The 12,812-nt window shown below is 32.9% G+C and overlaps 1 protein-coding gene across 1 annotated transcript; it reads right to left on the reverse strand.

Annotated features, from left to right (window-relative positions):
- Positions 1-8,128: 8,128 nt before the first annotated feature.
- On the reverse strand, positions 8,129-12,416 carry LOC133172988 (uncharacterized). Its single transcript, XM_061307856.1, has 2 exons — positions 12,323-12,416; positions 8,129-9,740 (listed from the first exon to the last, which is right to left on the reverse strand). The coding sequence occupies exon 2, from the start codon at positions 9,723-9,725 to the stop codon at positions 8,742-8,744; it is 984 nt and encodes a 327-aa protein (XP_061163840.1). The 5' UTR covers positions 9,726-9,740; positions 12,323-12,416; the 3' UTR covers positions 8,129-8,741.
- Positions 12,417-12,812: the final 396 nt, after the last annotated feature.

Below are 12,812 nucleotides of genomic sequence, written 5' to 3' on the forward strand. Positions count from 1 at the left end.
AAAATCATTTGAATTGTATAATATTTCATTTGCATTCTATATTTTCCATTTGCATTGTATAATTTCTTATTTGTATGGTAAAAATTTGCATTCAATAATTTTTCATTTGTATTGTATCCGAGGATTGTTTATTTAGTTCGTTACGAAGGATTTCATTTTTTAACATTTAGCCTGTATCGTGTTGAAAATGAGCGAGATGTTCCGAGTGCTCAAAGCAAGCTGGGCTCCAATATTTATTTGCGTGCATGTTAGAAGACGGCCATTTAGATGAAAAGGGATCGAGCGCTGGCAGATGGCAAATAAATAGTCTGTCCTTAGAAATGTTGTCTTAGTAAATAAATTGTTTGATCTTGCTGGTGTAACCTCCCTCCCCAGCCCCCATTTCCCACTCCCTCTTCCAGGAAATGGAGTTTTCGGGTTTGGGCAGATTTTCATCTTTTTCTTCTTCTTCTCCTTGTCTCTGGTCATCTTTGATCTTGGACATAAATATCCTCCCCTGCAAGAGCATTAAAATAAATAATCTGATTTGCCACCCCCCCCCCCCCGTGAATTACATGGAATGGAAAATATAGAATACAAATAAATTTTATACAGTCCAGATGGAAAATTATAGAACACAAATGGAAAATAATACACTCCAAATAAAATTTATACAATACAAATGAAAAATTATACAATGCAAATGAATAATTTTACAATACAAATGGAAAATTAAGAATATGAATAAAAATTATACAATAGAAATGGAAAAGATCGCATATTGCAACGTTTGACATGCCATATATTCCATTCAAATATTTTTTTTTGTGAAAAAAAAAACTATCGTTTAATTTTGAAAAAAAAAATTCTCCAATGGCCAAATCTCGGCAATAGGATGGGTGGATAAGTTTATCCTTTCTCAGAATGAGAATGGTGACCATTACAACCCGAGTCATCTGTCTTAAGAGCGTCTTTTATACAATGTGGATAAAGTATGGACGCCTTCTTTTTATCATATCTGATATGTTTAAAGTCCATAGTAAACGATGTCTTAGGGATTTAATAATCATATTATTGTTAAGATAGTCAATTCTTTTTCTAACTGTAACTTGGCGATCTTTCATAACAAATTGCTCAACTAAGGACACATCTCTTCCCCAGCTTGCTTTCATTGGGCAACAGAACAAACATCATTTTTAACCATCTCCCTTCCTTCTCTAAAATAATCAATCCAATGAATGATTGAACTTCTGGGAAGGTTTTTGTCTTCATAAACGTTGTAGAAATTATTATATGATACTGCAAAGGAGTTTCCAGGATATACGTTAAACTTTTCAGCCGTTCGTTGCTCGAGTACGACTGAGTACTCTAGTTTTTGTCACAAGTCATCTTACATATTGACGTCATTTTCACATTGCGACGTCACAAACATGGAGCAAACGATTACATATGATGTGCTATTTATAGAACATGTGTATAACTATATGTATGCCAAATTTAATTCTGGTCTGAATTGTGGTTTTGTAAATATAGAGATAGTTCGCGAACTTTTTGATCACCCCTCGTAAAAGTTTTCAGTAATTGTATGAAAAAGGTGAAGAAAACAAACAATGATCGATCTAAAAAAAATCAATAAACAATACAATTCTGTGAAAAGGGCATAAAACATGGACCCCGGGAAATTCCAGAGGTGGGATCAGGTGTCTTGGAGGAGTAAGCATCATCTGTGGACCGGTCAATCAAGGATAAGATAAAAAAAAAAATATGCTGTGATATGATCACGAATACAATTTACGTATGGAATTAAAGAAATTGAAGGGATAATCTTTCTTTCTTCTTTTATAAGGGAGGGGTTAATGAAAATGCGCATATAATCAAGGATAGCCATTAGGATATGGTATATGGTATACATAAAGTCAACACAATCCCTCTAATCCCATTTTTTTCTTTTAAACACATGGAGATCGTATCACTTGTCATATTGACGCTTAATGATTAACGTCAAATTTGACGTCACGATACACATTTAATTAAAATCGCAGGAGTTAACGAACCCACTGTGTTGTACGTCTTTAAGGCTCAATAAAGATCAACATAGCTGAATATATCTAATTTTATATATTTCAGATTATTTTGCCCCGCTCTATACCTAAACTATTAAAAGTTTAGTCACCCCATAATGTACAATTACTTACCGTCTGTGATAGGTACTATTAACTACATAATCATTTTAAAACACACTATCAAGGCCGTAACTACCATTAAGGCAAGTGAGGCAAATGCCCCACTAAAACTTAGAATATTCTGAAAAGTAAAATAGTTTTACTTTGAACTTCAATTATATGTGTCTTAGTACTTACTAAATTAATACTTTCAACTTTTGTTTCAATTTCTGTAAATCGATCATCTCACCAGGTACTTCATTATCAATTAGACCACAAGTAAAAAATAACTAAAAACTCTTGTTTTGTTTGTTTTGTTTTGTTTTTTTAACATCCCATCCGAGAATTTTTCACTCATATTGAGACGCCACCACTTGCAGGTGGAGGGCTGCAAATTTTAGAACTATACACGCCATTTAGAGTCATTGAGCAGTGAGGGGATCTTTTTCATGCCAGCAGACCTTTTATTTCTTACTGCGAGGGACCGTCTCCACATCCTGCAGTGGAATTCGAACCCGCGACGTAAGGATCAACTCCTTACTCCGCGACTCTACAGCAAACGCTCTAACCACTTCGCCACGCGGACAACAATTCTTTCGAAGATTAAGTCTTTAAGGTATTCAATGTATAACGACCATTTTTCGTACCTAATAAATGAATGGTCCAATTTTTAAATCATTGTATCATTTTGAAGGTGTTATCAAACAGAAATACTCCACCAAAGGAATTTACCAAGTTTTGATTATTGTACAATTAATTGTACCTTGAAGTTTATATTGAAGTCTATGGGCAGCACATGTTGTAAACAGTAACTTGAATTTCATACAAATCTCTTGGTGAATATATGCATAAACTCTCTCTTTATTATAATATGAAATAAAAAGAATCATTATCATTCACCATAGATATTTTGAAAAAATTAAAATGTTCTTCTTTTCATCAAGGGCAGATAACTCTTCAAAAATTTTAAGGTGCAAAATGACTGGCTTCTTACATGTTATCTGTCATATGAATTCGGTTCAATTTACTTTCATCGTTATCTAGCAATGCATTTTTAACTAGTTTAAGATGATTCAAAATTGTTCAATATCCCTTCATTATAATTGAATACCTTAATTTACCAATATCCAGGTTTCAGGATCTCTCCCTGAGAACCCCCATCAGAAAGTACCCTAGATCCGCTTAATTGGGACTCGCGTGCCCTAAGATCCATTGCCTCACTAAAAAATTGAGCCTAGTTACGGCCTTGACTATGAATTCCTACTGATAATAATGATGTTAACACCGTATGCAATCCATTAATAATAATGGTAAAACTAGTACTCGTAAGGTGACGCAATAAAGTCCCTACGCCAGATGCAGGTTCAAAAAGGTGTAATTATATATATATATATATATATATATATATATATATATATATATATATATATATATATATATATATATATATATATATATATATATATATATATATATATATACACGAGGGTTGTTCGAAAAGTTCGTGGACAAAGTCAATCCTCGTTATACTACTTTCAAGAAATTTAATACAAGCACATTATCATATGTAAAGATATTTATTTTGTTGATGTGTGAAGTTTCATTCCATTCGATTTAATAGAAATCAATTTACTTTATTTTAAAATCAACATGTTTGGCTACCCCGGAGCAAACCAAATAATATTATAACGTCAAAAATATAGCGTCATGAGATTCTCAGAATATTCCCCCTATACATTTCACACAGTCTGGTCCAATATCTGCTCATTTAAAACGTGTCTCTATCAATTGAAATTCATTTTGCTAACAATTGTTCCAGTAGCATAATTTTGATTTTCAATGTTTTCTATTTTCACCGCTTAACTATGCTTTCACAAGACCAGCAACCGTGAAACGCCTTTCTCTTTCCAAGACATTACTAACTGAACGTTTTTGGGTCGATTCTTTACAGATAATCCGTTTTCTCACAGATCGTCCTCGTCTGATAGAGTCTCTATCATTCAAATACCTCCTAGGCCATTTACACAACATATGCATGATCCGCTTTTGAGATATTCCATGTTTCTTACAACCTTTTCAGATTTTATTCTGACTTTTTCCACAGTACAACAGAAAATTATATCATAAACTGCTGCTCCGTGACGTTCTACGACGTCACCTTTTTCGCCTTTTTCAATGAGAACTACCTATTTTCAGAAATTGATTTCTTTTCCATGAAGCAAGCTATTCAGTCATAATTTGGAATATTAAACGATGTAACAATTCTTAATTTGATGGTCCAGATTTATTTTGATTTTCAGCCATTTTACAGAGGATATGACTACAGAAATTAATTAGGGTAATGTTTGTCAATTGCTGAATTTTGACTTGCTCCGCGAACCAATTTTTGCAGTTTTTAACTTCTAATAAGTTTGAAATAAATCAAAAAAAATTAATTTTTTTCAATACAAATCATTTTAATTTATTGTCAAAATGTTTCTACCAAATTTGGGTATAATATGACGTTAAATAAAAAAGATATGACAGAAGTACACGAACTTTCCGAACAACCCTCGTATATACATTATAATTTAATACAATTTTATTTTTTACATAAATTTGTGTTGCAATTTTTGTTCATAACTTTATCTTTTCCAAATATGGCAGGAAAAAAATATGAATTGTGGGTGGAGACTGATTTTGACAAATGTGAGTTCGGAAAGGGTTTTTCCTACCCAATTACTGAAAGTTTGCACAATTCATTCATTTCCGAAAGTTGTCATGTTTGCGTATAATTTTTTTTTAAAGTTCATAAAAAACGCTATGCACTAAAATAATAATATTTGCTGTTTTGGCAATAAATTCGATCAACAAGTTCCAATTAAGGGCCAAAAATTTACACCCTCCTTTTAATTTTTTTTTCTAAAAATAAAAATCTTTCAAAAATTCTTTTTTAAACAGAATTTGCATCATTAAATTCTGTAATTTCAGACTTGTAATGAATTTAGTGTATGAAATTCTTACATAAGAGGCCAATGGGCTACATGTTCACCTGAGCATTTTATTCTCGATTTGACAGATACATGTTTATAATTTGTGTAAAATATAGAATTACGAGTGTTGTTCAATAAGTAACGCCACGTACGGATGTAGAAGCAGTTTATTTTATATTTTCACAGAAAAAGTTCTATTTAAGATCTCCTAATCACCGAAAACCGCATGTTTTACCTAACAGTAGTGAATATTGACCGTTTTTCAGCATTTTTAAAATATGTATGTCATATATATCCAGGGTTTCATTAACTTAAAAATATATTCTAAATAATTTTTATAGCATAAGTGGCAACTGAAGTGCTATGTTTTTGAAGCGTTGTTATTTTGGATTTCTTAGTCTCTACTAAGGCTCAATAAAGATCAAACAGCTGAAAATAATTTTTTTCAGTCTTTTCCATTCGTTACCATGGCAACCTAGACAGATAGCAACACGATTTTGTTTAGTATACATGTATTTGGTATCAAACTTTAACATTGAGCGAGTTTTATTAAAATCGATGACCTTGCGTGCCATTTTAAGCAATGGCACCATTACCAAATCGGTAATTAAAAGCAAAAATATCGCTGGCAGGAGTTTTTCTTTAAATTTGGATAACATAATGTCGTGTTTACCTTTATGCTGCCGTCCAAATTTTGCTTTTCATATCGTCGCATGTATATATGGCTGAAATACTACCGACTCGGCGTTAAACAATAATCTATCAATCAATCTATTGAAGGCAGGCACGTGACGTCCGTTACCCAATGACAGAGCGTCATTCCTTCCGAGGCAAAACAAAAAAGTTTAAGTGCTTACAGAGAATATCTCTTAAAGAGAGACCCAGAGGCCACAATGCTTACCTGAGTAACTGGCCCTTCTGTTCATCACCAGATTCTTTTTCCTACATATTCTAATATAAAACTTTGAACACTCTTTATGACCTAATCCTACCCCAGAGGATCATGATTTGAACAAACTTCAATCTACACTACATGAGGATGCTTCCATATAAATATGACAAATCATGGATTTGCTGTTCTTGAAAAGAAGACTTTATTAAAATTTTTCAAATGTATTCCTATGTGGAACTTTGATTGCTCATCGTGGCCCAACCCTAGTCCTGAGGGTCATGATATTTAAAGACTTCTCATATATATTCCTCCTATGTAAAACTTTGATCCCCCATATCTGCTCCACCCTACACCCAAGGGTCATGTTTTGTACAAACATAAATTTACACTACCTGAGGATAATTCCATATAAAAATGACTGATCATGAGTTTGCTGTTCTTGAGATCAAGATTTTCAAAGATATTTCCAATATATATTTCTATGTATAACGTTGATCCCCTGTTGTGGCCCCGTTCTACCTCCGAGGGTCAAATTTTGAACAAACTTGAATCTACCTGATGATGATTCTGTTTTAATATGACTAACTAATAATGGCTATGCTGTGCTTTAAAAGATTTTTTTCTAAATATTCCTATGTAAAACTTTGATCCCCTGTTGTGGTCCCATCCTACCCCGGGGGTCTTGATTTGAACAAACTTGAATCTTCACTATACCTGAGGATGCTTCTATATTAGTGGCTTTGCAGTTCTTGAGAAAATTTTTAAAGATATTTCCTTTATATTCCTATGTAAAACTTTGCCCCCTGTAGTCGCCCTGTCCTACATCCGGGGTCATGGTATGAACTAGCTGCAATAATGTAGCCCTCTCCGATTTTTTTTAATCTGATATTTTCAGGAGAGGGCTACAATTCCACTGCATCTTCGTAATGGTGCAAATATATTTTTTAGATACGGGCGACTGCAGGCAAAATAAATTATTTTTGCATTCAACTTACTTCCAACAAGACGGAATTTTTATTCACTATCAACATCATAGCCCTTTATACGCGAAAACCAAGTAAAATAAATCTGCGTGTTTACCAGTCGTTCTCTTCAGCAGCCATGACAGTTCTCGCGTGATGTACTGAGACTTGCGCTTGAAATTTAGAATCACTTGATAAAGTAAATGTCGGTGTTGATAAATGTTTGTGTTGTATGATATCACTAAATATCGATAAATAAAAGCATTCCATGGGATATTTTTTTTCATTAACAGTGATATTTTTGCTTAAAATAAGGGAAATCCTATACGATCCGCTCCCCTAGATCCCGAATTCTCATTGGTTGTCCCAAAATAAAATCGATCAAGGTCAGTAAATATGGCGGATAAATTTAAGTTGTGATGTTGACATACACGAAAAATAACCGATATACCGATTGTTCTGTATATTTTTGGATCAATTCATGTCTTGCATAACTACATTTTATGAGTTCAGGTAAGATATGTCAATAAAATACCCATTTACCGATAATTTGAGCCGAAATCTGTGCGGTAGTGAATCACTCCCGCACTTGCACCATTACGGAGATCCTAAGGAGTTGTAGCCCTCTCCCATAAAAAAAAAATCGGAGAGGGCTACATTATTGCAGCTAGGTATGAACAAATTTGAATCTGTAATGATAATGATAATAATGAATTTCTCAACTAAGTTTTCTCTTTTCTGGCCCAGCAGTTCATGAGAAGAAGATTTTCTAAATATGCCGCCGAATTTTCACGAAATCGTAATTATCTCCCCTTGTAAGAGGGTGTGTTCCTTCATTTGAACTAAAGTGAATCCTCTTTACTCAAGGATACCCTGTGTTAAGTTCGTTTGAAATTGGTCCATTGGTTCTGGAGAAGAAGATGAAATTGTAAAATGTTCTAGACAACGACCGACAACGGACAAATTTTGATCAGAAAAGTTCACTTAAGGTGTAATGTCTTCTGATAAGAGAGATAACATTCCAAAGAAATTATTCCAAGCAATCCAATGAATTGTCTTACCAGAGTTTAATAATGAGGATTATTATATAGTCACTTCTATCAAATTTGAACTATGTTACATATATTGATTTCTATTTTATATTACAGAAATTTCAGATGCTGAATTTTTATAATCAATTTATTAATATTTTTTTCTCTCAAAGCATATTCTGAAGAAAGATAACTACTCTAGATGGAAAGATAGCTCTTGTAGATGGATGCATTTATTTTACAACCACAGAAAACAATGCGATATTCTGATTTAAAAAGCAACACTTCATTGTGTTTTCTAATATGAATTAAATAGGTATGACAGTAAATATTATTTTCATATATATATCTCATATTTTTAATTTTATGTTGAGATAAATTATTGATCTTTCTATCCACCATATCAAATTTTCCTCATATCGTGATTAGATATAATATTCATTTCTGAAAAAGAAAGCAATGCTTTATACTTCAAACTATTTTCCATTTGAATATAATGATATTGTTGTTGATGAAAATCAATTTTGGGAATTTAAAAAGAAATTGATGAAGTTTATAGAGCAGAGGGATATTTCACCTCAAGTCTTTGGCTCAGGTGAGCTAAAAACTGTACAGATATTTTGTTTATAATCAAATATTTTGTTTCTAGTGAAGTAAACACTGTCAAATCCAGATTTCAATCAAAGAATTTAAAAAAAAAAATAACGGTTTTCACAACCCTTTAAAAGGATTACAATGCCTAATTAATTGCTCAGGTATTTAATGACTTTGATTTTCCCTGACTTCCGCTCAGCCACATACAGTGTGTCATCTTCGCTCACGTTTATTCCTACGGGAAGCTTAATAAAATGCTTGTCGATGAGCGATAAGAATTTTCCGTCTTTGTCTATTATATGTATACAGTGCTGATTTTTGTCTGCAATCAGAATGTGACTTTGGCTATCACATGAAACACAACCTGGCTCAAACTTTGAATGGGAACGCCCGCTGTATTTATATCGAGGGACCCCTGTGCTTTTGACGACAACAACGCAGCGTGTTTCTACATCGCTAACGCAAATGTCTGTATTTGTATTTTCGCAAACAAAAGAGGCATCCCGAAAGAGGAAGTTTCCCTGAGAATCTCGAGAGAATTCTTGAATAACAGTTACTCCGGAATATCGAACAACCTTGTCTGGTTCACCTTGCCTGAACATGGAAACTAGTACATCGTTGTTAGCAGTGACACAGAGGCCGCGAGGTGTCCACCCCGTAAATGTGAGTAATGTCTTAATTTTTTGATCTGCAATTACATTTAAAACTTTTGCCGCCATAACAGTAAATATGAGTTCCCCTCCTTTGTTCAGTGCGATTTGAAATGGCGAATGAATGGATCCACTACTATATGTTTCCATAACTACTCCGTTTATGTCCAATTGCTTCACTGTATTCATATCCCCCAAGGTCCATAAGCTACCATCACGTGCCTTCACTACTCTAGACAAAGGCACAAACCCGCTCTCTAATGTTTGAATTACTGTTGGAGAAATCAAAGTCCGAACTCTTCTGTGAGCAAGATATTGCACAACTAGGTGATCGACAGTTGAGGATAACACGTGTATGGAAACACAGGACTGACACAGGTGTTTCTTGCAGCTTTTACAGAAAATTTCCGCTGCTCCTCTTTCCACGTAAGCAGGACAGATGTCGCACCTGATGATGTCCTGGGCAAACTCAATCCCCGCCATACTTTCAGGACAGCACTACAATGGTTAGAAATATCAGTAAAATCGCAATAATGATTTTTTATTTGAAAAAAATGCTGGTTTTTGCCCACAGAATGCTATTTTAATTTAAGATAGTCTATAAACAAAGGCCACCATTTTTTTTTATTTTTAGTTTTACAAACACACCGCAATTTATTTGAATTTTCAGGAAAAAAGGTTTATAATAAACATGGCGCGTAAATGAGGGTAGATATGCTTTGTTGGTTTAGTGTAAAACTTATCGATGGGAATGCTGATCAACAAGTTTTCGCCCGTTCAAACAACATACTGGAGACTTTTTTGTACACTGGCATGTTGGTGATATAATTACCGTCTTCCTTGGAAGACGGTCTACAGAGTTTTAAAAGTATTTTACAGTCTTCTGACTGTGCACTTCCTCTCTTCTGTGATTGGTAGAAAATGCATGATGTGAAAATTTTCAATCATTTCATTGGTTGAAATTTTGTGCTAGACAAGGGAGATCATTTTCTGGTGATTTAATTTTCGTACGACTTAATAATTTTTCAAGCTTTTCGATCTTAAAAAAATCGACAAAACGAACAAAAGAAAATTGCAATAAATGAAAAAAACTGACATTTTAATTTTTCAAAGCAACTATTATTAACTTTTTCTATATTTTCATGATTAACAGAAAGTTCTTTTTTTTTTTTTTTTGCAAACATTGAATGCGTGGGTTTTTTCTTCTTTTTCCTTCATTCATAAGTTGGGCTAATGTCTGTAAAAAAGCTGTTGAAGACGTACAAAGCCATGATCTACATTACTCAAAATTAATACGGTCTATTATGTGTATGTCAATTTACAGTTTAAGGTTGTTGCTAAAGCTTTTTGAAAAAGCTATACTTGTTATGTATCCGTAATCAAAAGTATATGTGCGTGTAAATTAATTTCCTCTCATAGGTTAAAAACTGGCTATGGTAGCTATCATGTGGGCATTTTCACCCTCTTTATTAATTTCTATTTTAAGATTATTTTAGATTTTATATTTCATAAAATTTGGTTCTTTCATAATGATTGTCAACATGATTTGAATTATATCTTACATTCGATTACATGCGCTTGTCATCACTTCTTGTCATGGACATATTTGTTTATTTACTCCGACAAGTATAAATTCACCCAAAAATCGGTGATAGTTTCTATAGCCAGAAACATTATTTATGTCTGGTATATCTTATATGCTAACCAAAATTCTTAAGAAAAGAATCGCTTATGCATCAGATGTAACGAGTAACTGAGTAACTATATGGAGGAAATGGAAGTCCATTTGTTGGGGAAAATAATAGCCAATAAAGAAAACAAAACTAGTATTAATATTATTATACAGGCACATAGTATCGTTTTTAAAATTGGAGGGCATCTAGAAAAATTATTTGACACTTAGTTGAAAAATTTTGGACCCCCCTCCTCCAGCCTGTTTTATATGCAAGGAATATTTTATGTTTCATTTCAATTAAGACCAAACAAAAAAATATGCGTCGTTCCGGTTACACTTTCAAAAAAATTAGGGTAGGTAGGTAGGGATTTTTTTTTTTTTTTTTTTTTTTTTTTTTTGAACATGATTTTCTTAATTTTTCTAAATAATACCTATCACTGCTTTGCAAATGGCATTTAGATGTGGTGTGATAATATACTGGTCAATATTGGTAGGGGACACCTACATGCTAGCTTGCTTTGGATTTAACACTATTCAACACTTGCACTATGTTTTGCAAGGAGGCCGTCATTGCTGAAACTAAAACTTAAATCGGAGCCATTGATGGAAATCGGGGGAAAATTCCAGAAAAAATATGAAAATTGCCCAAAAAAAGTTTAGGGTCGGGGGTTTAAAATAGGGAAGGTCGGGTAACCGGAACCACACATATTTTTTTATTTGGCCTAATAGTTTTAGAACAAAATTTACACATTCACTCAACATATATTTTTAAAAAAATGAAGATATATTAAAGGAGTGAAGAAAATTTATGTTGTTTGAAAATCGTATAATCTGACCAACATCTCAAAGTTTACATCACTTGCCCTAACTGGCAGACAATGACGAAATTAACAATTTAAGGTCCAACTATCTAGCGTGTCCTATTTGTAACCATTGTTTGGCCAGTGGCAAGGAGCCTGTTAGGAGAGCATCAAAAAAGCACCGAAAATGAATGTGCATGACAGAATAAAGTTGATTTTTTATTTTAAAAAAATATTGATTTTATTGTTTTTTGTATTTCCTTCTCCCACGGCACTTTATCATTATTGGGTTCGTAAACCTAAAAATAAAGAAAAATGCTCGCCTAATGATGATTTAAGAAATAATCACGAAAATTAATCATATATAAAATTTGTTAAATACATATACTCAAAACATATAGTCTTATATTCGTTTTTACTACATTTGTCTAGGTAGGCATTTATTACTCCCATGTGTGTATTTATTCTGTTTAGCTCCAAAAAGGTGACCATACATAGAAACGGAGTGAGTTATCGTTCCTTCTTTAAAAGTTTTGCAACTTCATCAAGTTCATGTTCAATGCGACTGATTACTAGTACCCCTGAAATAAGTAGTGTTTACTTACTAAATATCTTCTCTGTATAGGCGTCTTTTATCATTGTCTTCCACCCATTCCACACAGCCATCGTTTCATGTATCTTGATGTGTTGTTACATGTATATATACTTTTACCTACACTATAGCTTACTATTCTAACTATGGAAGATCGGATTCACCTTGACCTCATTTCGAGCTCGTTGCCTAACGAGTTGATAAACAGATACTGAAGGACCTTAATCCTCCTCTGCCTCTTACCCCTTACAACTGTTCAATTATAATGTTCAATTATAATTATAATTTATATTATATATATTTATATATATTTATATTTATATACTAGTATTTATATTATATATAATTATAATTATAATTTCAATTATAATGAAGCTAATAACTTAAAAAAAAAAGATTTTTAAAAAATACGGAAATTGTTTTCTACAGTTTACTGGTTTAAATAAAAAGAGGGTTGTCTGTCGGGTTTTTTTCATAAAAAGAAGTTTTGAAATATTGATTTT

The sequence above is a fragment of the Saccostrea echinata genome, unplaced genomic scaffold (genome assembly GCF_033153115.1).
Source record: "Saccostrea echinata isolate AGI-Se365-2 ecotype Australia unplaced genomic scaffold, CSIRO_AGI_Sech_v1 ptg000056l, whole genome shotgun sequence".
Lineage (NCBI taxonomy): Eukaryota > Metazoa > Mollusca > Bivalvia > Ostreida > Ostreidae > Saccostrea > Saccostrea echinata.

Coding starts and splice junctions, on each gene's coding strand:
- LOC133172988 (XM_061307856.1), bottom strand. CDS start 9,725: ATGGCGGGGATTGAGTTTGCCCAGGACATCATCAGGTGCGACATCTGT.